The sequence below is a fragment of the Oncorhynchus tshawytscha genome, linkage group LG30 (assembly GCF_018296145.1).
Source record: "Oncorhynchus tshawytscha isolate Ot180627B linkage group LG30, Otsh_v2.0, whole genome shotgun sequence".
In the NCBI taxonomy this organism is placed as follows: Eukaryota; Metazoa; Chordata; class Actinopteri; order Salmoniformes; family Salmonidae; genus Oncorhynchus; species Oncorhynchus tshawytscha.
This window is the reverse complement of record NC_056458.1, coordinates 37101526-37129266: the sequence shown is the minus strand read 5'-3', so window position 1 is coordinate 37129266 and position 27741 is coordinate 37101526. Positions and strand designations below refer to the sequence as shown.

Below are 27741 nucleotides of genomic sequence, written 5' to 3'. Positions count from 1 at the left end.
CTCTGAGGGCCCTCACCTCCTCCCTGTAGGCCGTCTCGTCGTTGTTGGTAATCAAGCCTACCACTGTTGTGTCGTCCGCAAACTTGATGATTGAGTTGGAGGCGTGCGTGGCCACGCAGTCGTGGGTGAACAGGGAGTACAGGAGAGGGCTCAGAACGCACCCTTGTGGGGCCCCAGTGTTGAGGATCAGCGGGGTGGAGATGTTGTTGCCTACCCTCACCACCTGGGGGCGGCCCGTCAGGAAGTCCAGTACCCAGTTGCACAGGGCGGGGTCGAGACCCAGGGTCTCGAGCTTGATGACGAGCTTGGAGGGTACTATGGTGTTGAATGCCGAGCTGTAGTCGATGAACAGCATTCTCACATAGGTATTCCTCTTGTCCAGATGGGTTAGGGCAGTGAGCAGTGTGGTTGAGATTGCATCGTCTGTGGACCTATTTGGGCGGTAAGCAAATTGGAGTGGGTCTAGGGTGTCAGGTAGGGTGGAGGTGATATGGTCCTTGACTAGTCTCTCAAAGCACTTCATGATGACGGAAGTGAGTGCTACGTGGCGGTAGTCGTTTAGCTCAGTTACCTTAGCTTTCTTGGGAACAGGAACAATGGTGGCCCTCTTGAAGCATGTGGGAACAACAGACTGGGATAGGGATTGATTGAATATGTCCGTAAACACACCAGCCAGCTGGTCTGCGCATGCTCTGAGGGCGCGGCTGGGGATGCCGTCTGGGCCTGCAGCCTTGCGAGGGTTGACACGTTTAAATGTTTTCCTCACGTCGGCTGCAGTGAAGGGGAGTCCGCATGTTTTAGTTGCGGGCCGTGTCAGTAGCACTGTATTGTCCTCAAAGCGGGAAAAAAAGTTATTTAGTCTGCCTGGGAGCAAGACATCCTGGTCCGTGACGGGGCTGGTTTTCTTTTTGTAATCCGTGATTGACTGTAGACCCTGCCACATACCTCTTGTGTCTGAGCCGTTGAATTGAGATTCTACTTTGTCTCTATACTGACGCTTAGCTTGTTTGATTGCCTTGCGGAGGGAATAGTTACACTGTTTGTATTCGGTCATGTTTCCGGTCACCTTGCCCTGATTAAAAGCAGTGGTCAGCTTTTCCGAAAGGAGAGCGGGGCAGGGCCTTATATGCGTCGCGGAAGTTGGAATAGCAATGATCCAAGGTTTTTCCAGCCCTGGTTGCGCAATAGATATGCTGATAAAATTTAGGGAGTCTTGTTTTCAGATTAGCCTTGTTAAAATCCCCAGCTACAATGAATGCAGCCTCCGGATATATGGATTCCAGTTTGCAAAGAGTCAAATAAAGTTCGCTCAGAGCCATCGATGTGTCTGCTTGGGGGGGAATATATACGACTGTGATTATAATCGAAGAGAATTCCCTTGGTAGATATTGCGGTCGACATTTGATTGTGAGGAATTCTAAATCAGGTGAACAGAAGGACTTGAGTTCCTGTATGTTGTTGTGGCCACACCACGTCACGTTAACCATGAAGTATACGCCCCCGCCCCTCTTCTTCCCAGAAAGATGTTTGTTTCTGTCGGCGCGATGCGTGGAGAAACCAGCTGGCTGCACCGACTCCGATAGCGTCTCTCCAGTGAGCCATGTTTCCGTGAAGCAAAGAACGTTACAGTCTCTGATGTCCCTCTGGAATGCTACCCTTGCTCGGATTTCATCAACCTTGTTGTCAAGAGACCGGACATTGGCGAGGAGAATGCACGATGTGCCCGTCTCCGGAGTCTGACCAGAAGACCGCTTTGTTTCCCCCTTTTACGAAGTCGTTTTTTTGGGTCGCCGGCTGGGATCCATTCCGTTGTCCTGGGTGAAAGGCAGAACACAGGATCCGCTTCGCGAAAGTCATATTCTTGGTCGTACTGATGGTGAGTTGACGCTGCTCTTATGTTCAGTAGTTCTTCTCGACTGTATGTAATGAAACCTAAGATGACCTGGGGAACCAATGTAAGAAATAACACGTAAAAAAACAAAAAACTGCATAGTTTCCTAGGAACGCGAAGCGAGGCGGCCATCTCTGTCGGCGCAAAAGGGTTTTCTAATGATCAATTAGCCTTTTAAAAGTATAAACTTGGATTAGCTAACACAATGTGCCATTGGAACACAGGAGTGATGGTTGCTGATAATGGGCCTCTGTACGCTTATGTAGATATTCCATTAAAAAAATAGCCGTTTCCAGCTACAATAGTCATTTACAACATTAACAATGTCTACACTTTATTGCTGATCAATTTGATGTTATTTTAATGGACAAAAATGTGCTTTTCTTTAAAAAACAAGGATATTTCTAAGTGACCCCAAACTTTTGAACGGTAGTGTACATCCATTGATTCTTGAGGAATATAACTGATAAATGCCTCATGAGCTTAGTTCAACTGTCACACTCCATGAGAACCCAAAATATAAGCTTGTTTTTATCCAATGTTTGTAAACAAATATGTAAACATTGGTTAAAACAATAATTTTGATATCATGGATGGTCAATCCTTGCATCCATATCTCTGTCAATTCATCTGAGAGTGGTTACATTTCTCCAGGCGATTCCCTAAGCTTTTTACCGGGGCGACTGTTTTGTTATTGTTTCATCTGTGGATTTGCCCTTTAAAAAGCTGCATGTTATCAAAGTGTCACCAACTAAAAGGTAAACAATAGGCCTACAGCGAATGCAGCATATGGCATTCATTTTTCACATGTAAATAGCTCTTTTCAGTAGTGCTCAAAGCATACCATTCCATGAGCGCAGCATTTATTTTTTAACATGAATCAATGAGCCCAATCAGTCCTCCATGACAACAAAATCATAAACAACAGAGTAGGGCTGGCTAATAAATCTTTCGTTCTGGGATTATGCTCAGGTAAAACAATTTGTCTCATCTATACTCCCATATTTCCAAGTCATATTCTTGAAGATCAAGGTGTATAACATTTATTGGAATGACTGGAATTCTGATAGACTTTGGTTTTTAATGTAAAGATCTAATATAATAATATTATTATATGTTGTAGAAAGTGATGGTTTAGAAGAAGCCTACACAACCAACACATAAAGTAAAATTTAACATCCATTTTTGGCCAGTTATGTAAACTTTAACATTGATTTATCATGCAATAATGTTGTTGAATTGGTAACATACATGTTTGTCTTCTTCTAATGCCTCTTACGGGGAAAGTGATCTAAAAGTAACCGAATGTAATCAGATTACGTTACTGAGTTTGGGTAATTCAAAAGTGACATTACTGATTACAGTTTTGGACAGGTAACTAGTAACTGTACCAGATTACATTTAGAAAGTAATCTACCCAACCCTACTGGCTACATAGAGGGCACAGCATGATCAGAAGTGAGAGGTCACTTGTTCGGGTCAACAGGAAGTATTATTAAAGAGATGCTTTACAATGAAATACAGATAGAGATGTAGTAGTCCAAGAGTTTATGATCCAAGGTCAGTTCTGCATTTCACCTCCTGATGATTATGTTGATTGACCGTGTTAAAATAAAAAAAACAAGGCTTAAGCATGCTATTGCTCTATCCATCTGTCTCTTGTCTGCAGGTATGTTTTGATGTGAGAGAGGATGCCAACCCCCAGTACCGTCATCGCCACCTCACCCGCTCTTAAGATAACCTTCGGGCCGACTGGGAGCCCAAGGCTGGTTAGGAGACACCACTAGAGACACTATTATGTAATTGTGATGAACTGAGAGAATATTATGGTATATTATGAATCATTAATCATATGCTGTCTTCCCTGCCCCTCTGTTCTTACCTCTTTCCCTTTCTGTCTTTTACTCTCTCATCACCTCTGCTTTCTTCCTCTGTTTTTATCATGAACACCAGATGTGCATTGAAGTACAGATTTAATTTGTATTTATAATATAATATTACAATTATAATATTTATAATGCATGTATTATGTATTTATAACACTTGGACAATGAACTTCTTTCAATAAAGTGTTTCACATTCTCTACTGGTTGAAATGAATTCTCTCATTTGATGAAATACTACACCTATCCTGTGTTTATCAGATCAATGCAGATTAAGGAAATTAGATTTGGAGATTAACTGGTTTTAGAGTATTTACATGATGCATAAGAAATGCAGTGTACTGTTTTTTTATTCTATTTCTTTATATATGAATGACAAATCAGCCTTTAACTAGTCAAATCATGTTTCTAGTCTTTTACATAGTTACAATGTGTAACCATTGATGTCCCTGGACCAGGATTGGTATACACTGTTGAAGTGTATAATTGTAATACATACATAAAGACACTGCATCATTCAAAGACTGGAATTTGATACTCCTGGTATTGGATATGATTGAATCTCAGACATTCATACCTGAACTGCACCTATATTTGCCAAGGTAGAGTACATGATTAGTGAATATATTAAATGTACAGGCTACAATGTGGGGATCTCATGCATGGTAATAACTACATGTATATATGACTTGTGTCCTTGGCACAAAGTTAGAATATATTCTACTCAATCCATAGGCTTCATTAATGTCATTCAGACTGTTTTGAAGTTGATATAACTGGCTATGATAGCTGAGGTTCTGTAGCTAGGTTCTGAACTAATATGTATACCAAGCGTTTTAGGGTCCATACACAGATCGGCTACATGGCTAGCTACACGTCCATAGACATATAGGTATTTTTTATCCTCCACTGTGCAATAAGCAAGAAAATAGTTGGCTAGCTACGTTACTTCAGCTGCATTGCATGGCAAATATCAGCAAGGCAAGCCTACAAAATTGTACATTCAATTTGCAGTAAATGCTTTAGCTAGCTAGATTCTTTACATCCACTGTTTCACAAGATGTCAGCCTGGTTTGCTGGTTGTTTAAGGAGTACCTAAAACATTAAACAACCAGAATTACAATTTCATACTGATGTCACAACAACCATAAAGCTAGCCGGATAATGTGAGCTAGTCAGCTAGCTTGCTAAATAGTGATTTTCGTAAATTAACAAATAAACAATGACAAATAAATATGCATAATCATTTGTCTCTACATTAACTAACATATTCCTCTCAACTGTACCATTTTTGCATGATTCGTTATGACATTATAATTACTTATATTTGCTTCCATCATAGTATTTTTGTCAGCCATCTTTGTTGAAGAAAGTCTCCAGCCTTGGTGTAACCGATGTGAAATTGCTAGCTAGTTAGCGGTGGTGCGCGCTAATAGCGTTTCAATCGGTGACGTCACTGGCTCTGAGACCCTGAAGTACTGCCGTGGCTTTTGTGGAGCGATGATATGTGTGCAGAGGGTCCCTGGTTCGAGCCCGGCGAGGGGGCGGACTAAAGTTATACTGTTACACTGTTACATTGGGAAACCACTCCATATGATTGATCATCGCCCGCTGGTCGCTGCTGGTGATTTGCATAAAGTTGGGAAATTTAGAACTTTTTCACCACTTCCTATGCCACCTGCTCTCTCCGCTTCTCACCGCTTTCCTTCCATTGAAAATGAATGGGAAGCGGTGTTTCACTGCGCGGTACCACATGCTAGTGTACACGGGGCATTATGGTCTGTCGCCTAGCCATTCAACGTCAAACATTTATTGGTCACTGTTAGCCCTGTACATGTATTGAAAGAGAACCCAGTTAATTTAAAGAGGATAGTCACGGAGAGGAGCAAGTGAGCTATGAACCCATACCGTATTTTACTAACTTCTTTAAAAAAAAAAATACAAATAATTCTTAGCATCAACAGTTTGTGTGTGTTATTTTGTGGGTTAGAGCAAGAATAATGCTGTGTGACTTTTAAAAATATAAACGAAATGCATTATCCTAAAACTCTTGAGGAATCGACTATATAATAACAGCCATGTTAAGTGGAGAAATCATCTAAGGTAATTGCAGATATTGGCCACTAGGTGTCCGCCTAAGTGAATATATTGTTTGTAATGACAAATTGGTTTTGAAACGTTATTCAGGGTTGTGTACAATTAATGTGTATGTAAATAACACCTTGGTTAAAATGGTATTGTTTCTTTCAAATACATAGGTGGACTTGATTTACAGATGTGAATGTTTTATAGTTCCTGTGTAGGCAACAGTATTTGTTTTAAATGTAGGTGGTCAATGTTAACAGTTTAGTCTAGTCAGTTGGCTGCATGGGAGTGAAAAGAAAGGCTCATCTGAATTATTTTGTTTTAGAGTTGATATAGCCTATGTGCAATCAGTGATTCTAAATGATAATGTAAAACGCAGGCAAACTAAAGCTAAAAGAAAGAGATGATTAAGATGTGTTTTTTTCCAAATCCATCAACCAATTGCACATTTGTGAAAGACCTGTTCATTCAATTTGGGAGTTTTTTTAAGGATGTTTTAAACAGATTTTTAGTCAGCACTCTTTGAATGAACAATGTCTCAGGTTTAATCAAAGTGCATTGTGACAGTCCTTGTACCTGTGGCCCATGTGAGTTTTTTTTTTCAGTCAAGGCCACCAACACGATTTGACTTTAGTGTTTGTGAGACCTATGTAGCCTACTCCCCAAAAAAGTTTTAAAAGTGCATTCCTCAATTGAAAGTGAGGTTGAATTATTCTCACCCAATCTGAGATTGAATGATGAAGATATTGTCACACCTGCTCCCACTCCCCCTCCCCCTCCCCCTCCCTGCACCTGTCACCATCGTTATGCGCATCAGCGTTCCATTGGACTCACCTGGACTCCTTCACTTTGTTAATCGCCCCCTCTATATATAAACGGTACAGCCAAAAGAGGACTGGCCACCCCTCATAGCCTGGTTCCTCTCTTGGTTTCTTCCTAGGTTCTGGCCTTTCTAGGGATTTTTTCCTAGCCACCGTGCTTCTACACGTGCATTGTTGCTGTTTGGTGTTTTAGGCTGGGTTTCTGTACAGCACTTTGATATATCAGCTGATGTAAGAAGGGCTTTATAAATAAATGTGATTTTATGTCTGTTCCTCAGTTTGTTCCATGTGTCAGCATTGGTGTCGTAATGTCATTTTCTTCCCCCTGTCCAGATGCTGTTTTTATTTTGTTTTATGTCTGTTTATCCAGGAAATCTTTACTCCATGTACTTGCTTCTTGTCTCCCAGCGTCTGTCCTAACAGATACTGTAAAAAAAAAAAATCTGTTTGGCATGAGTTAATAATGTATTTTAAATTTGTCAGCAATTAATTTTTATTTAGGTTACAAAATTCCTGTTAATGTGGCAATATTCCATGAATTTTCAGAAACCATGGTAGTTAATTTTTGGGTGGCAGGTAGCCTAGTGTTTAGAGCGTTGGCTCAGTAACCAAAAGGTTGCTGGATCAAATCCCTGAGCTGACAAGGTAAAAATCTGTTGTTCTGCTCCTGAACGAGGCAGTTAACCCACTGTTCCCCAGTAGGCTGTCATTGTAAATAAGAATTTGTTCTTAACTAACTTGCCTAGTTAAATAAAAAAAATCAATGAAAACTTTATGAATTTATACTTGCACTTTAGAAAAAATAGAAAAGTATGTAATTCTGATTCATTATGTCTGTGTTCATGTTGCCCATGAGTTTGTAGTGGATATCTCTGTGTCCATGTCTCTGTGTCTCACCATGGACAACTTTAGCATTTTAGCTAATTAGCAACTTTTCAACTACTTGCTACTTTGCAATTGCATAGCATATTAGCTAACCCTTCCCCTAACCTTAACCCTTTTAGCTAAACTTTCCCTAACCCTAACCCTTTGACCTAAACTTCACCCTAGCCTAGCTAACATTGGCCAGCTAGCTAACGTTAGCCACCTAGCCACCAAGCTAAAATTCATAACATATAAGTTTAGCAAATTTGTAACATACAAAACAAATTGTAATTCGGAACGTATCATACAAAATGAGTAATGGGCATCCATAAATTCAGATATACCATACGAAGCCTAACATATTATCCTAAATGGACTGTCCCAAACGTAGCATGTTATCTTCAACATGCACACTTTCTAATTACATAAGAACGCCTTAACTTTGGGCTATTTACTGTATTAAAAAAGTAATATTTAATTTTGTGGTAGACAACGCAACCAAATATCAACATTTAAAGGATATTCAATGCTTGGATAGTTTCATCTGAGCCACTGGCTTAATCCTATTCTTGAACATGTTTTGGGGGGATGGATGGGGGTTAGTTGGAGACTTGAATCCAACATATAATTTGTCGAAAGGAATAAAAGGATTTTTAAAATTATTATAATTTTTGTTTGTGAAAGTTTGAACACCTACTCATTCAAGTGTTTTCTTTATTATTAAGTGTTAAACAAATCAAAATATATTTTATATATGAGATTCTTCAAAGTAGCCACCCTTTGCCTTGATGACAGCTTTGCACACTCTTGGCATTCTCTCAACCAGCTTCATGAGGTAGTCACCTGGAATGCATTGCTTTGTTAAAAGTTAAAAGTTAATTTGTGGAATTTCTTTCCTTCTTATTGCATTTGAGCCAATCAGTTGTGTTGTGACAAGGTAGGGGTGGTATACAGAAGATAGTCCTATTTGGTAAAAGACCAAGTCCTTATTATGGCAAGAACAACTCTTATAAGTAAAGAGAAACGACAGTCCATCATTACTTTAAGACATGAAGGTCAGTCAATTCAGAAAATATCAAGAACTTTGAAAGTGTCTTCAAGTGCAGTCGTGAAATGAGGACCGCCAAAGGAAAGGAAGACCCAGAGTTACCTCTGCTGCAGAGGACAAGTTCATTAGTTACAAGCCTCGGAAATTTCAGCCCAAATAGAGTTCACAGAGTTCAAGTAACAGACACAGCTCAACATCAACTGTTCAGAGGAGACTGCGTGAATCAGGCCTTCATGGTTGAATTGCTGCAAAGAAACCACTACTAAAGGACATCAATAATAAGAAGATACATGCTTGGGCCAAGAAACGCAAGCAATGGACATTAGACTGGTGGAAATCTGTCCTTTGGTCTGATGAGTCCAAATTTGAGATTTTTGGTTCCAACCGCCGTGTCTTTGTGAGTAGGTGAACGGATGATCTCTGCATGTGTGGTTCCCACCATGAAGCATGGAGGAGGAGGTGTGATGGTGTGGGGGTGCTTTGCTGGTGACACTGTCTGTGATTTATTTAGAATTCAAGGTACACTTAACCAACATGGCTACCACAGTATTCTGCAGCGATACACCATCCCATCTGGTTGGCGCTTAGTGGGACTATCATTTGTTTTTCAACAGGACAAGGACCCATCACACATCCAGGCTGTGAAGGGCTATTTTAACAAGGAGAGTGATGGAGTGTTGTATTAGATGGCCTGGCCTCCACAATCACCTGACCTCAACCCAGTTCAGAATGTTTGGGATGAGTTGGACCACAGAGTGAAGGAAAAACAGCCAACAAGTGCTCAGCATATGTGGGAACTCCTTCGAGACTGTTGGAAAAGCATTCCAGCTGAAACTGGTTGAGAGAATGCCAAGAGTGTACAAAGCGGTCATCAAGGTAAAGGGTGGCTCCTTTGAAGAATCTCAAATATGAAATATGTTTTGATTTGTTTAACAGTTTTTTGGTTACCACGGTCCTATTCTTTAACTTCTTTAACTTATATCTTAGGTTGAGATGGAGACGTGAATCCAACATATCAATTATTCTTTTCTTGAAACTCTACGCCTATACGTATTGTGTATTTTAAATTTAACCCTGGGTTGAATTGAAACAATAGCTGTTGATGGCTTTGCAAATGCTATATAGGCCTAAATACTATCATTGATGATATGACTTATAAAGTATGGTTACATTTAATTTGCTCTGTTAAACCTACTCTTTGGAATGAGTTTGATAGGAACAGTGAATATATTTAGTTATTAAGAGATCTATAAAAAATCATTCTCATGATAGCACATTGGTAATAGTCAGTGTCAAATTTTAAAGCTAAGCTAAGCAGGGCTTGGTTAAAACCCTGGATGGGATACCAAATTAATAGCTGTAGATCGCATGTGTCAAAGTCATTCCACGGAAGGCCAAGTGTCTGCAGGTTTTTGCTCCTCCCTTGTATTTGATTGATTAATTATGTTAACTAATTAGTAAGGAACTCTCCTCATCTGGTTGTCTAGGTCTTAAATGAAAGGAAAAAGCTACAGACTCTAGGGCCTCCGTGGAGTGAGTTTGACACCCCTGCTGTAGATAGATCAACTCTTCAGTAGGAGGTGCTGCCAAGTTCCAAATTCAAGGTTTGTTTATGTTGAAAATGGGTTTCAATGACTAGATAATCCTGTGGTTGAAATCCAATGTATTTTCCACATAAATTCCAAGTCACAATACGTTGACAAATTTCCTTGAAACAACGTTGATTCAACCAGTTTGTATCCAGGCTATATTGAAAAGAAGTGGAGGACGCTCAACTAATATGAGTCGAGGTGCAACCAAAAAATGTGATCAGAATTGAAAAGGCCCAACACTGGCTTGCCATTAAAAACTCAATGTTTAATTTATGCAATGTTAAAATATTATTTTTACTTTGCTTATATTAAACATGGCATTTCAGGTGAGCGAGAGTTCCGACTTTTCCTTTTCAACAACAAAGATAATGTCATGTTAAAATAAACTTTAAAAAATCTAAAAGATATTCAATGTGGAAACCATGGATATTAAAGGAGAATCAGGGGCAATGCCATGATAAAATGAAAGGATTAGGACGATATGGGGCATGGCCATGTTGATTAACTATAGGACTACATAAAGATTCAAATAAAAAATATAATAAAAAAGTTATTGCAAAAAACAGTGTCCCTGTGTGAAAAGAATGGAAAGCAAAGTGGCAGGGAAATTATAATGGCTGCGAAACTGTCGCCTGCCCATCCATGTTGGCTCAAGTAGGTGACCGAAACAATCAATCATTTGAAGCTTAAGAGCCACAATGGTGGCCCTGCTGTAAACTCAGCAACACCCACATAAATTTGGGAGGCTCCCATAGAGATAGATAGAGAACTCATCTTGGATAGGATGTGTTTTAGCATGGACATTGCCATTGAGGGATTCCACTAGTTTAAAGTAGTCAACTGGGTGGGGATTCCTAGAAGTCGGGCGCCAATTAGCCAATGAAGAAAAATAAGAAAATGTACTCCTTAAAAATGGAGATAGCCTGAAAGGCGCTGCCCATGCTGTCACAGGCATGTCAATGGCACAGATACAAAGAGAAGTCCTCTATCTATCTCTATGAAGGCTCCAATTCTATGGAGGAATGAGACACGCCATTTTCCTGAAAACCTCCAGTCCATTTAAACCCAGCAGGGGGAGGCGAAGTGGAAAAGAGCATAGACTTCTTCAGTGAGAGCGAAACGAGAGGGGGCGTCAGTGCGAACAAAGTAATTTTAGGGAGAGGAATGAGATGACATTCGGAAATTGAACGGAAGTAAAACACTCTGGGTTTGTATCTTCGTGGTTTTCCGAGGTAGACGATACACCCAAACTTCAATTACAGCCTCAAATCAAGTCGTGGATGTGGGGTGCATATTTCACCCTGGGATTTAGCTACACGAGAAACGTTCCTGCCGTCAAAATTTCTCTCCTCTCTTTATTTTGTGTCAGGTGGCTGAACTGTGGAAGCTACAGAGGACAATATCGATTCCACAGGATTTGAAACATTTGTTCTATACTTTATACAAAAGTACGAAGATGTCTGGACAAAGCATTACGGATAGGATAACTGCAGCTCAACACAGTGTAACCGGCTCCGCGGTGTCCAAAACTGTGTGCAAGGCGACCACACATGAAATTATGGGACCAAAAAAGAAACATTTAGATTGTAAGTATTAATATGTCGGCGAGTTGCTACATTGTTGCGTCTGTTCAAGTGTGTGTGTGTGTGTGTGTGTATGTATGTATGTATGTGTGTGTATGTGTGTGTGTGTGTATGTATGTATGTATGTGTGTGTGTGTGTGTGTGTGTAGTCTATTCCTTTGGTATTGAACTGTAGCTGAGGCCTACAAACACACACGAAAAAATACTATAGTGCATACTATAGTATATAAATATAGTACTATGGTATAAATGTTGTAGTATTACAATATGTATACACTTGTATTCACTGTAGTATTTACTGCAGTCTTTTTGCAGACATGACTAGTATACTGTAGTGTTTTTGCTTTATTATCTTTGACATAGAAGTGCGGGCTTTTTCCAGTAGGAAACCTACTGAACAAATACTAAATGTGCACCTTTTTCATAACCTGTAGGTAGGTAGGACTGGAGTCTGAACGGATCGTTCAAAGTTTGCTCTTTTCTGTAACCTGTAGGGAACATAATATAATGGTATATACTTGGCATGACGGTTTCTCACCCATGGGTGGCACAAATTGGGGAATGGGTGGATTATGCAAATGTAATACTGTGGTATTACTATAATTTAAAAAACAAGTGTTTTTGTGGACAATACTGTAGTATTTACTATAGTATTCGTCACTATACTACAAAATTCTACGAGCACTACATGATCGAGGGGTACTACAGTGTGGAGGTCAAGGGATACTACAGCTTATTACATAATTCTATAGTAAGTACTATAGTACACTATAGTACTATAGTACACTGTAGTATTATTATTATTATTATTATTTTACATGTGGGTAGGCTATAATCAGGCAAACATCAGAAAATAACTGCTTATCTCTGAAACAATGCGAGATTTCATAGCATGGTGTAGGGTAATTGTAGTAAAATGCTATCATCTTTACAATGGAAATTAGCGCTGTGCTTGGCATGCAAATAATGCGATTAACTGGGTGATGATCAGGTTGTAGCCTAGACTTTGAACTTCAAGAAATGGTCTGACTTCAAATCAAATTTTATTGATCACATACACATATTTAGCAGATGTTATTGCGAGTGTAGCGAAATGCTTGTGTTCCTAGCTCCAACAGTGCAGCAGTATCTATTTTTTTAACTCTTCACAACAATGCACACATCTGAAAGTAAAAGAATGGAATTAAGAAATATATAAATATTAGATTGACTAAAATACAGTAGAATAGAATACAGTATATATTGTACCAGTCAAGTTTGGACACACCTACTCATTCCAGGGTTTCTTGATTTGTACTATTTTCTACATTGTATAATAATAGTGAAGACCTCAACTATGAAATAACACATGGAATCATGTAGTAAACAAAAAAGTGTTTAACAAATCAAAACTTATTTAAGATTCTTCAAAGTAGCCACCCTTTGCCTTGATGACACCTTGTAGTCTGTGATTGTCTGTAGACCCTGCTGCAAACGTCTCTTGTCTGAGCCGTTGAATTGCGACTCTGCTTTGTCTCTGTGTACTGATGTTTTGCCTGTTTGACTGCAATACTAAGAGAATAACTACAATGTTTGTTTTTGGCCATATTCCCAGTCATCTTGCCATGGTTAAATGCGGTGGTTCGTGCTTTCAGTTTTACGAGAATGCTGCCATCTATCCACGGTTTCTGGTTTGGATAGGTTTTAATAGTCAGAGTGGGTACAACATCTCCTATACACTTCCTGATGAACTCAGTCACCGTATCTGTCTATTCGTCAATGTTCTTCTTAGAGGCTACCCAGAACATATCACTGTCGCAATATATCAGTATATAGTATGTTACAATCCCTGATGTCTCTGGAAGGAGATCCTCGCCCTGAGCTCGTCTACTTTATTATCCTGAGACTGAACATTAGCGAGTAATATACTCTGAATCGGTGTGCACTCCTTCTGATACCTCTTCTCCGCCGGCGGTATTTTGGAGCACCCTCTGGAATAAGTTCAATTGCCCTGGGGGGTGCGAACAAGGATCCAATTTGGGAAAGTCGCATTCCTGGTCATAATGCCGGAGTTACCGCCACATTGATATCCAAAAGTTATTTACGGCTGTATGTAATAAAACAAACAATTTTCTGGGCTAATAATGTAAGAAATAACACAAAAAAACAAAATACTGGAAAGTTGCTTAGGTGCTAGAAGCAGAGCTGCCTTATCTGTCGGTGCAATCTTAGACCTATGAATGATAACCATTATTCTACCAAGAATGATGGTTATTAAAGTGCGATTTATGCAATGATTTAATAAAATAAATCGCTTAACTGCTCTGTGATTTGTTTATGCACTCTTCTATTGAGATGTCTACCTATTTATTGTCTTTCAATAGCGACTGTACATGCCTACAGGCAATTCACCGTCCAGTGAGTGTCCCTACGTGATCTTATGCTTAGCATACGTAGATGTTTTCTCCCCTCAGCGTTTTTGGCTGACTCAGTTCTTCACAGGCATTCAATGGGGAACTTCAAGAGAAACAACTTTTAGTGTCGTTGTCTGCAAGGTGGTCTGACTACGGATGTTAAAGACACCCTCTGCACTTCCTGACATTTTACCATTGTTGATTCACAGTTTTCCTTCTCCATTCCTTCTCTGTGTTGGGTTACTCCCGTTCAATGGGTTTTATTTCTGCGCTGACCTCAGTGCCCTAGCATCAGTCCTGATGCAGTTCGACTGCAGGCATCACCACATCAAGCTGTTCACACCCCGCTGCTTATCCCCCCCATACAATGTTTTGGTGGGGAGAGATGGTGACACCAATTTCCTGTTGGGCACTATTTTTAGCATTGGTTCCAGAATAAGAAACGCCACGTGTGGTGTTTGTTGGGGGGTCTTGAAGGGCATGTATGAAACTCTGAGTGAGTGGAGAGGCCATACCTCACTGACTCCTGTGCATAGAAGGCTTCTTGATTGGCTTCTCCTTCATGAGAAGGCTGCTAGAGAGGACCTCTTAAGACCTCTTTTGTAGTCTGGGGCTTGCAGGAGCAGAGCAGGAATGTGACAAAGGTTATAGGTATTTCAGGAGGGCTGGTAGCACTTGTGTTGGAGTTTCCTCTCAGACTGAAATAGCAGTGTCGTGTCTAGCTCCCCTCCTGTCTGATTTGTACCCAAGATTTGGCTCCCTCTTAGCTCCTTTGATTTGGGTTGGGTTTCCGGCCAGTGTGCACATTCTTTAGCACAGGCCTGTTAAAGAAACTCCACCAAATAATTTGTTACCAGAGAGAAAGAAAATAGGGAAAGGTCAAACAATTGTCTTTTCCCCGGCTATGAGCCTGCTTTGAACACTGTTCTGCTTTGGTGAGAAATGAGCTCAGAGATGACTGCTCCTGACATTTTAAAAATATATACAAGCTACCACTTTAGATTCCAGTTTGTTGTAATCAGTGTAACTTATCCACTCAATATTGATGTATCTATTTATAGAGAGAGGAGAAAGACTGCACTTTTATTGCATGTTAGACCATAAATTGTTTTTATGTAAACCCATTTGTCAGTCCCAAAGTGCAAGGTTCAATCGCAAGTGTAGCCTATTTGATGCTTTAGGGACTTTTCAGCCACTGTAAATGGGAAGTTTATTTTATTGTGTCATTTGACTTGACTTGTTTGGCATCCCAAAACAGGATGTGTGATCATAATGAGGTAATGAAACTATGGTTCCCAACTTCCCACATCACCTGACACCTGGTGACATTTTGGTGAACAATAAAAGTAAAAAAAATACCTGTGTATTTATGCCAAGTTCTTTATCATTCGGCAAACACGATGAAAGTTAAACTTTGTTTATTTCCAGAAGGAATTTACTTTGAGATGCAGTATTCTGAAATATTTATTTCTTATTTGACCTCAAGCATAAAACTTGAGACCATAATCCACACACTCTAAACCAAAATGAACTGGAGGAAGTAGATCCCGCAGCCTGAAGTGATGGTAATCAACTCATAGTACCTCAGTGGTCCTAATGATCTGGACACACAGCTATAATCAGTTAACTACTTTTGGGGAGGAAACCTCAACACTGGCTTTCCTATAGTTTCCTTTTATGACAATGCAAATACAGGTCTCAGTTATATTGTTGCTACCGTACTGAAACAAGGTTGTCAGAATACTGGGTGTATTAGTCAGACTGAAACTAGGAAGTGTTCGTTTACCTGATAGTCTTACTTTGAAATGTAGGCCTACAATATCTGTATTGTTTTGTACAAGCCTTACTTGTTTTGATTCCTGAACCTATTTTGACAATATGTTAGTTATGAGTGGTTTCAGTTGAATTCAACCACCTCCTACTCAAGGCCCGGAGTGGTTTCAATGCCCCTTTAAGAAAAAGCATTATTAAGGGCAGAGAACCCTTGGTTTACTAAGGAACTTACAATCATCATAAGGGAGCGAAATGCTATGTAGGCTAAAGCAAGAGGGACTGGTTTGGCAGATGATTGAATGGCTTTTAAACGTCTTCGAAATATGGGTGTGGCTATGATCCGCAAATTGAAAGCGGACCACTACCTGAAATCTACTTCACATAATTTAAATAATCCATCTACATTTTGGCAAGTAGTGAAGGGTTTGGAGTGCAAAAAAGATACACAGCTTCCCCCCCAAAATTTGGTAGACACACAGATTGTAACTGAGAGAACCTCCATTCTGAAAGCCTTGAATCAGCATCTTTTAGATGCAGGCAGTTTATTTGAAAAGGTCAAAAGTATAATTCAGCCCCCTATGAATTTACCTGACACCCCTGTGCAGTCCTTTACCAGGTTATCCTTTTCATCCTTCTCTGTTTCAGAAGTATGTAAAGCCCTGAAAGAAATTGATGGAAAAAAATCCCCTGGCCCTGCTGAACTAGACCCCTGCTTCCTACACCTAGCTGCAGACATCATTGCACCCCCTTAACATGTATTTTTAACCTCACGCTTGATGTAAAGGAAATCCCTAAGTTATGGAAATCTGCTTTTGTACTGCCTCTCCTAAAAGGGGGAGTTCCTTCGCTACTTGACAACTATCGACCTATATCAAAATTGTCTGTACTGTCAAAGGTACTGGAGTCCTTAGTTAGTAGGCAGCTAAAGGCCTACTTCCAAGAAAACAACATCTTAAATGGAATGCAATCAGGTTTTAGGTCTGGCCATAGCAGTTTCAGCAATATTGAAGGTTTTAAATGGCATCCACTGTGCTGTTGATAAGAAGTTACATTGTGTGTCTGTCTATTGATTTGTCAAAGGTTTTTGACACCGTGGACCATGCTGTGTCAGTGCAAAGGTTAAAATGATGTGGAATTACTGGTCATGCTTTAGATGGGTAATTTATAAACCAATAAAATCGTACACAATGTGTAATGGCGGATGGTTGCAAATGAGTCCATAGAGGTGTGCTCAGGTGTTCCGCAAGGTTCTGTTTTGGGCCCACTGTTGTTCATTTTGTATATCAACAACATTGGGGATCTTATTGAAACAGCGGATGTTCATTTTTATGCAGATGATACTGTTCTTAATTCAAGTGGTAGTAGTTTATCTTTCGCTTTTGAAAATGCCCGAAGAGCATTTAACATCACAACGGAATCTGTATGATTTAAAGCTGGTTCTAAATTCAGGTAAAACAAAAATGCATGGTATTTTCAAATGCCAGGCATGTTAATAATCATGTCATTGCTACATTGACTGGACATACTATAGAGCAAGTTTAAAGTGTACAGATATTTGGGTGTGTGGGTTGATGATAAGCTGAGCTTCACTGTGCATGTAGAGAACTTGAGAAGGAAGCTTAAGCTGAAAATAGGTTTTTATTACCGGCATAAGGCTTGTTTTTCTTTTGAGGCCAGGAAGGAGCTTGTACGATGTACATTACTGGCGGTTTTATATTTTAGTGATGTTATATATATATATGTGTGTGTGTGCAGGCCTCAACCACTACCCTGAGAGCACTTGCTTCAGTATATCATGCAGCCCTCAGGATCATTACAAATCAAAAACGTCTAACACATCATTGTGATCACTACAGCGCTGTTGGCTGGTTGTCATTGACCTTGCGTAGGCTTAAACACTGGTATACACTGATTTATAAGGCCATATTGGGTAAAATGCCATTTTATTTCTGTTCTTTTTTTTTGTCAGGTCGGTAAATAAATATCAATTACGGTTCCATTCTCATTTGCTTCTAACAGTACCAAAAATTAGAACAGGTCATGGTAGTAATAGTTTTAGTTACTTAGCTCCGTGGTCCTGGAATTTTCTCCTGAACATTTTAAAATTCGATGATCTAGTTTCGTTTGTGAAGTAAACACTTGATCGATGTATATATCATAGAAGAGTGTAATTGTTTTTAGGCCAGCTGTTTTTAGTCAACACCTTCGTGCTTTTAATGTAAAATGTTTTAGTTGTACTGTATGTGTGTTTTATAGTTTTGTTTAATGTTGTGTTAGTGTATGAAAGTTTTGTCTGAAACGTTGTTCCCCCTGCTGCTATTGGACCAGGTCTCTCTTGGAAAAGAGATGTTATCTCAATGAGAAAAACCTGTATAAATAAAGGTAAAATAAATAAAAATGTGATTATTAACAAAATAGGCAAAAGGTAATTTTAGTACAATGTTAAGTTGTGAGGACTTCTCCTCTCTGTGCATGTGGTAATACTGAGCAAACATGTTCTATTGGATCCAAGCTTGTTCTGGAAGCTCAACTCATGAGTCAACACTTCAACATGATGCGCCCTACAATCAGCAGAGAGTAAAGGGCATGATCCACGTAGGTTTCAAACCACTGCAGTGTTTGGAGAGGAACCTTCTAAATCTCTTTAGTTTTCCAGAGCTCTTTTCTTGTTTGCCATCAGGATTTGAAATGGAGACAACCATATTCAATCAAACTGGTGACCATGTTTCTGTGATAATAAAGTGAGAAATAATATTCTCCTTGCTGAGCAGGTTTGAATTATGTGCATTTGAGTTTTATCATTTGCATGTTGAGCAAGCCTACATGAAACCAAATTGATAAAAGTGATCCACAAGGATAATTGTTACAGCTGGGATTGGTTGAATTGGGCCCTCTCTTTTAGCTGTGGTAATGATAAGTGTAAACGTCCACGTTCATGTGCCATGAAGACGCCATTTAGTTTTTTTCATAGATAGTGTGTATGAATTCAACTCTGAACCACTGAATGTTAAACCTGCTCTTCTTTGCTTGTTTTTTTCTCTTATTATTTGTATATTGCACAATGTGGCACATTAGTGGGCCTTGTTTTTAGATCCCATTAGGTTGCCTAAGCCTACAGCTTGAATGATTTCAAAGTAAAATAATGAAATGATACTGCTGTTTCTTTGAGGCTTATATTCAGTAGGTTGTATGCCAATCTATCAACTAACCTGTATAGCCTACATGAAGTTATGAAATAAGGCCTCACCCACTCACACCCAAGGCCTGCAAGCTCATTGACATGTAATGATACACGTGTGACTGTTCTTTCTCATCATCACCTGTGGTTTTGTGTTTAACCTGGTTCACTCATAAATAGGAACTAGCAAAGAAATGACTGGGTTAAAAGCTTTTTCTGGATGGGTTAGTTATGGTAATTTGAATCAATTCTAGTGATAAAATCCACATTTGAGAACAATTTCAGCAGTGTGCACAATCTTCCTTGGTGCAATTTAGCTAATTAGTGACTGAAGTTGATCAATGACGTAAACAAGGGTGCATGACAAGCTGAGAGTCTCTCCCTGGTGTAGCTAAAATGTAGAGCACATGGGTCCACTGTAACCACTGAGGCAGCAGTATGTTGGTAGGTCATGCAAGTCAGGCCAGAGGACACACTAACACATGTCTGCAGTCTTTGTGCATGAGAGGCTCTGCCCACAGGTTCACCCTGACCCCCCTCCCCCCCCCATGGAACGCATGTGACCGCAGTGGCATCGAATGACTGTCCATCAAAGAGTGCTGACACACCACTGAACTGAATAGAGCCCACTGTAACTCTCAAAAAGCCTTTCAGAATCAATATCACGATTCAAAGGCTGCAAACCGGGCACTACCATCAAACCATTATTCTCTAGCCTGAAAAAGCTCCAGTGTCACTATTCAGAGCTAGAATTGACCTTTCATAGATAAACATCAGCAGCCACTCGTCTGCAATGAAGTGAAGTGGGCAGTCTGTCTAAAGTTGTGTTCTTTTCACTCTGCCATTTTAGGGTCATTATTGTGGAGTCACTACAATGTTGTTGATCCAGCCTCTGTTTTCTCCCATCACAGCCATTGAACTCTGTAGCTGTTTTAAAATCACCAATGGCCTCATGGTGACATCCCTGAGCAGTTTCATTCCTGTCCTGCAGCTCACTCAGTTAAGAAGGACAACTGTATCTTTGTGACTGGGTGGTTTAATACATAATCTACAGCATAATTATTAACTTGACCATGCTTAAAGATATATTCAATGTCTGATTTGTTATTGTTACCCATCTACCAACCACTGCCCTTCTTTATGCAGCTTTAGAGATGTTGTATGGGGGACAGAGGAAGGGTTAGTCATTCAAAAATGTCAACCCCCTACTACTTCACACAGGGATTTGTTAAGCCAAATGTTACTCCTGAACTAAACCATGGGGCTGAATACTTATGCGACAATTTTTGTTTAGAATTCTATTTTTTTTTTTTTTTTAATTTCCACTTTGACAGAGTATTTTGTGTAGATTGTTGACAAGAAATGACATTTACAATTGCTTCCTCATCTGTCCACTGCTAGATAAAATAATGACCTAACCTAATTGTATTCACCTGGAACAGTTCCCTTTAGAATTTAAAAAATGAATTTAAATAAATTCTAAAATGGGAAAAATCCTCTCTGAAAATAAATGAACTGAATTGACTCCAACCGTTACTGGTGTTACTGTTCTGCTTTATCTAGATTTGCTGGAGGAGGCAGAGCCTTCATTCAAAGCTGTACGCTACAGTGCCTTCAAAGTATTCCTACCCCTTGACTTATTCCACATTTTTGTTGTTACAGCCTGAATTCAAAATGTATTAAATGTTTGTTTTTTCTCACCCATCTACACACAATACCCCATAATGACAGTGAAAACATTATTATTATTTATTTTTGCAAATGTATTGATAATGAAATACCGAAAGATCTAATTTACATAAGTATTCACACCCGTGAGTCAATACATGTTAGAATTACCTTTGGCAGCGATTACAGCTGTGTCTTTCTGTGTAAGTCTCTAAGAGCTTTGCACACCTGGATTGTACAATATTTGCCCATTTTTTTTAAATTATTTTTTAAATTCTTCAATCTCTGTCAAGTTGGTTGTTGCTAGACAACCATTTAAGTCTTGCCGTAGATTTTCAAGCAGATTTAAATCAAAACTGTAACTAAGCCACTCAGGAACATTGAATGTCGTCTTGGTAAGCAACTAAAGTGTATATTTGGCCTAGTGTTTTAGGCTATTGTCCTGCTGAAAGGTGAATTCTTCTCCCAGTGTCTGTTGGAATGTAGACTGAACCAGGATTTCCTCTAGGATCTTGCCTGTGCTTAGCTCCTTTCCATTTCTTTTTATCCTGAAAAATTCCCTTGTCCTTGCCATTGATAAGCATGCCCATAACATGCAGCCACCACCATGCTTGAAAATATGAAGAATGGTAATACATGAGTATTCAATATTCCCAGGTAAGAAGTTTTAGGTTGTAGTTATTATAGGACTATTTCTCTCTAAACCATTTGTATTTCATATACCTTGGACTAGTGGATGTTCTTATAGGCACTTTAGTACTGCCAGTGTAACAGTATAGCTTCTGTCACTCAACTCGCCCCTACCTGGGCTCGAACAAGGAACACATCGACAACAGCCACCCTCGAAGCAGCGTTACCCATGCAGAGCAAGGGGAACAACCACTCCCAAGTCTCAGAGTGAGTGATGTTTGAAACGCTATTAGCGCGCACCCCGCTAACTAGCTAGCCATTTCACATCGGTTACACCAGCCTAATCTCGGGAGTTGATGGGCTTGAAGTCATAAACAGCACAATGCTTGAAGCACAGCAAAGAGCTGCTGGCAAAACGCACGAAAGTGCTGTTTGAATGAATGCTTATGAGCCTGCTGCTGCCTACCACCGCTGTCAGACTTCTCTATCAAATCATAGACTTAGTTATAACATAATAACACACAGAAATACGAGCCTTAGGTCATTAATATGGTCGAATCCGGAAACTATCTTCTCGAAAACAAGACGTTTATTCTTTCAGTGAAATACGGAACCGTTCCATATTTTATCTAACTGGTGGCATCCATAAGTCTAAATATTCCTGTTACATTGCACAACCTTCAATGTCATGTCATAATTCCGTAAATTTCTGGCAAATTAGGGGGCCCAAACTGTTGCATATACCCTGACTCTGCGTGCAATGAACGCAAGAGAAGTGGCACAATTTCACCTGGTTAATATTGCCTGCTAGCCTGGATTTCTTTTAGCTAAATATTCAGGTTTAAAAATATATACTTCTGTGTATTGATTTTAAGAAAGGCATTGATGTTTATGGTTAGGTACACATTGGAGCAAGGACAGTACTTTTTTGGGAATACGCACCGCATCCATTATATGCAACGCAGGACACGCTAGATAAACTAGTAATATCATCAACCATATGTAGATTAACTAGTGATTATGATTGATGGTTTTATAAGATAAGTTTCATGCTAGCTAGCAACTTACCTTGGCCTACTGCATTCGCGTAACAGGCAGGCTCCTTGTGGAGTGCAATGAAAATAAGAATAAGAATGTGTTCTTAACTGACTTGCCCAGTTAAATAAAGGTGTAAAAAAATTTTTTTTTTAAACAGACAAATCGGTGTCCAAAAATACCGATTTCCGATTGTTATGAAAACTTGAAATCGGCCCTAATTTAATCTGCCATTCCGATTTAATCGGTCGACCTCTATACTGGGCCATACACACTACCCTCTTTAGCGTTTAGCAGTTGGATGCCAAGCAGTTGCCATACCTGGCGGTGATGCAACCAGTTAGGATGCTCTCGATGGTGCAGCTTTAGAACTTTTTGAGGATCTGAGGACCCATGCCAAATCTTTTGAGCCTCCTCCTGAGGGAGAGGTTGTTGTCCTGACACCACACTACCAGGTCTCTGACCTCCCTATAGGCCGTCTCATCATTGTCGGTGATCAGGCCTTCCACTGTTGTGTCATCAGCAAACTTAATGATGGTGTTGGAGTCGTGCTTGGCCACGTAGTCGTGAGTGAACAGGAAGGACTTGCCTAGTAAAATAAAGAAAAAAAATTAGAATTGTTTTGATTTAATTAATGCTACCCAATATTTCCAAACTTGAATTATTATAATCTTTTAAACTGTTTTGTTATGCTGAGCCTATTGGAACTGTTTGCCAAAGCCATCAATGTGTTCCTTGCATGTTTTGGGCCTTGAAATCTGGTGTGTTTATTAAGAAGGAACTCTCAAAGGAATGCGAGCTACGGAAATGCTTCGACCATTGCATTCCGATCGTTGCTCCAGAGTTCATGTTTAGTTCATTTGAATGCTTTTAGTTCATGTCAGCTGCACTGGCCATGTCATCACTAGTAGCCTGTAATGGCTATTAAATGCCCTAATGTACGTTAAGGGAACGTTAGCATTGGTCCACAAAACACAGGAAAATCAAGTGAATACCACACCACACAACATTTTTCACATTTACATTTTAGTCATTTAGCAGATGCTCTTATCCAGAATGCATTGCCCACAACTCTGGTGTTGTAAGTGCAAACTGAGCCACCCAACATGACCTATGTACAAGCCCTTGGCCTTGACCCTTACAATTGGATTAAATGTGTGTAGACTCGATGACAGACGGTTGAGAAAATGATGGTGGGAAAAAAGTTTTCAACAGGAAGTCCAGATCAACTACTGCATGAGCATTACATAGCACTTAGTGTCATCAAACTCAGTCTGGACTCATGACTTACATGTATTAATGGTAAAGTGTATTATAATTCTTAATAAATTGAATACAAATAAATTCTACACAGTAGCTTATGAATGTGACCTAGCTTTTATTTTATAGGAAGGTTTAGGTTTTTTTTCACTTTCTTTCCCATGTGTGATTCTGACTTGCCATGTGGTTACAGTTGCTGATGCAAGCTTTTCTTTTGCAGACATCTCCCCGAAATAACTTGGTTGTTCATCACTGGAATCCTTTGTCATGGTTTTCATTTTTTTACTTTCCACACAACCCTCCCAAACCACAAAGTATTCAAAATCCAGCTTTGTCTGATTCCCACTAGTTTGCTCTTAGCACTCACTTCCTTTTCATGCTTTGGATTTGAGTCCTTTACAATTTCAGCTGACATCAGACAGATTGTTTAACCTTGGTTAGGTAACTAAAATAAAGGACAAATGACCAACCATGTTATTTTGAGTAGAGAGACTGCTCTCACAAGGAGACCCTATATCTCTGTTGCATAAGATTTGTGATGTATGTAGGCCTACATGATTGCAGTGCTTACTGTACACATAGACAATCTCTGAATTCAGCGTGACATCTTGTGAGTTTAACAGAATCTGACTTGTTACTGGGAATACATGGGTCAGATGAAAGAACATGCAAATTGGGCTTGGTTTTCTTAATAGAGTGAAACTAAGGTAATGTTCTGGACTTGGCTCTGTCTAGCTCTCCTTTTGAGCCAAGATGTCAGGCACTCTGCCTAATTCAATTTCTGTCAAGCTAGTTTTTGTCCACTTCCCCTGCTGCACTTACAGCAACTTTGTATCCAGATGTCAGTAAGCAGAGCAACGAGAGATGACGGTGTGCCATTATTCAATACTCCGTTTCTGTCAGCTGTGTCCGTCTACCACAAGGTGCTATGCTTAGGTTGACAAATGTCTTATGGATTTTGAAGGCATTCAATACTCCCTGTGAGTAGATCAGTTTCCTCTCTACTACCCTTGGGGATGTGCCAGTCCGATATAGAAGGATTTTCTGAAGGTTTACCCTGGTGAAGTGTTTTTATTGCATTATCTAGGGATAAAGTATTCTTATATGAAGAGGCGTGATATACATTCAACCATGTTCAGTATCCTTTTCATTTTAGATGGCACCTCTAGGTCTAGGTGTTTGAGCACAAACCTCTTCTCTTTAGGCTTCTATAGCGGCATCTATATGACTGCTTTTTGCCTGTATAAGGTGCTTGAGCTGGGATTCATTTCAATTCAGTATCCTCTCATGAAGTGAAAATCATCCTGCTGCTTAGTCTAACTTTTTTGCTTTCAAACTGAAATTAAAGGACAAAGGTGAGTAGAATTACATTCACAATCCCGCCCTTTTCACAAGCCACAGCGAGCAGGTAGCATTGTTTAATTCTCAGAAATTTGCTTAGACTTCCATATAAATATATAGGTCAACAAACATGGCAGCACTTTAGGTAACCGTGAAATACAGGCTAGTTATTACTCACTACTTTGTGATTAATACATTTCACATTTAGTTTGATCTGTTGAAAATAATTAGTTTCTACAACAAAGAATTTTACTCAAATATTTATTGCAGTCATTTGCCAAGTAACGATTTGGCAAGTGATTGTTTTAAATATTGTATTGCATGAACAGCTCCCTACAGTTATTTGAAGTCACATTGGTTGCTTGATTACAGTGTATCTATATGAGGGTCTTGAAATGGGTTTTACACATTAAGAAGGATGGTACTTGTATAATAAGTATTTTGCACATTCAATGCACCTAGATAGAGTGTGAGGTGGACGAGGTCAAATCTTCTGATCTTCAGGTTTGAAAGTCGAAGCTCTAGACAGAGGCCCGAGTTCCCGACTTGGAATTCCGAGTTGGATGACCGTTTTAAAAATATTTTTCCCAGTCTGAGCTCTTTTTTTTTTTCATTTGTCTTGAATGCACGGAAGTCTGAGATTTCCGAGTTCCCAGTTTTGAACGCGGTGTGTGTGTCAATGTCCAACGCCCTGTTAAAGGGAGAAGACTCCAAACAGGTTGTAACACCATTTGGTTCTTATGCATCACTTTGATGGGACTTGTTGATGCATGTGACCCTCCCAGCATCACCACCAGTCATTTCTGTCAGACCTGAAAGGCCTTTTGTTATCACATGGGCATCCTTTTGTGGATGTCAGAATAGCTTCTGCAGTCAGTAAAGGTGCTCTGTAGACCACCCAGGTTGCACTAACAGGCAATGGCAACAGTCAGCGCTTCAGAGGAACAAGTAGAACAGTTGAATCATCATAGGATGGCAATGCTAAAGTGCCTATAAGAATATCCAATAGTCAAAGGTTTATGAAATTCAAATGGTATAGAGAGAAATAGTCGATGTGTCATAATAACTACAACCTAAAACTCCCCCGCGAAAGCATTCCACAGCGATGCTGGACCATGCTGACCTCTATGCTTCCCACAGTTGTGTCAAGTTGGCTGGCTGGATGTCCTTTGGGTGGTGGACCATTCTTGATACACTCTGGAAACTGAGTGTGAAAAACCCAGTGTCAAGGACCCTGCAGTTCTTGACACAAGCTTGTGCGCCTGGCACCAACTACCATTCCCTGTTCAAAGGCACTTAAATCTTTTGTCTTGCCCATTCACCCTCGGATTGTGTATGTGTGCCATTCATTGTTCCAGGCTTATCCTTCTTTAACCTGTCTCCTCCCCTTCGTCTACACTGATTGAAATGGATTTAACAAGTGACATGAATAAGGGGGTCATAGCTTTCACCTGGTCAGTTTGTCATGGAAAGAGCAGGCGTTCTTAATGTTTTGTATAATCAGTGTATATTAGATTCCGGACTCTGTCATTGCTCGTTATGATATTTATTTCTTTGTACTTTTTGGATTATGTGTGTATTTGCTAGATATTATTACTGCACTATTGGAGCTAGAAACAAGAATTTCACTGCATCTGCAAATCTGTACACTTTGATTTGATCTCCCTTTGAGCTGTGTGTGTGTGTGTGTGGCCGACCTTGTGAGATCTGGCATGAGAGCACATTCTCATGGCACTGATGGAAAGGTGCCAGAAGGCATCGGCTTTCACTACAGGCCAGATGGCATGGGGGCCCTGCCAAAGTCCAAAATAATGCCCAGAATGCATGTGCTATCCTCAGACAGACGTTTGTGACCATAGCTGCAAAATATATACCCTGGGTGCAACCTATCCTATCCTGGGCTGTGCTAAGGGCTTTGTGCTCTCTCGAACCCGGTCGGTCAATATGACGAAAGCCTGTACCAGGAAGTTTTGTCATTTTCTCACATCAACAGCTTGATTCTGTGGAACTGGTTGTTCAAAACATCTGCCTATGCTCCCACAGTCACACTTCCTCTTGCTCTAAGGCAGACTGTCTGTCTGTCTCAATCACTTAAAATAATATGCCTATAGGACCCTACATTAACCACCATTTCCCCCACTCTCTCCCCCAGACTTGATCCACTGCACCAATGAGATGAACGTGAACATCCCCCAGCTGGCAGACACCTTGTTTGAAAGGACTGCCAGCACCAGCTGGGTGGTGGTCTTCAAGTCTCTCACCGCCACACACCACCTCATGGTCTACGGCAACGAGGTGAGCAAAACCTGTCTGCAACTCCACGGAGTAGGGTGAAGCTGCTTCTAGACGCTGACCTTGGGCCAGTTTTGCATTTTCCCCACTCATGGTGAAGGTTAGTTTTGGGAGAGGAAGCTGATTCTTCTAGATCTGTACATGGGGAAACTTCACCCTGGAGCTCTGTAACTCTACACTCCCAGCTGAGCTACATATTATATAATGAATCTGACTCCCAGGTGATCAGAGAGGCATGTCATCCAAGACACAGACTCCGAACTCCAAATCAACCTCCATCCCTCCCTTCATACTGTAATGGTACCAATGGCAGCCCAATTCTGATCTGTTGGCTCTTGTAGTCCCAGTCGTGGGGAAAACAACCTGTGGTTACCTAGGTTTTCCCATTGGCTCACAGCAAAAAC

The 27741-nt window shown here is 40.0% G+C and overlaps 1 protein-coding gene across 15 annotated transcripts in view; it reads left to right on the top strand.

Annotated features, from left to right (window-relative positions):
* The first annotated feature begins 11242 nt into the window (after nucleotides 1–11242).
* The window catches only part of LOC112246575 (phosphatidylinositol-binding clathrin assembly protein-like), a 54278-nt gene continuing 37779 nt past the window's right edge, over nucleotides 11243–27741 (top strand). For 4 of the 15 annotated variants that reach the window (XM_024414988.2, XM_024414986.2, XM_024414984.2 and 1 more), the window contains exons 1-2: nucleotides 11244–11770; nucleotides 27198–27340. In XM_024414988.2, coding sequence (XP_024270756.1) covers nucleotides 11641–11770; nucleotides 27198–27340 — 273 coding nt within the window. In that variant the 5' untranslated portion in view covers nucleotides 11244–11640. Of the gene's footprint in view, nucleotides 11771–27197; nucleotides 27341–27741 lie in introns of all 15 variants that reach the window. The other 11 variants (XM_042309642.1, XM_042309646.1, XM_024414983.2 and 8 more) reach the window with 7 other exon arrangements.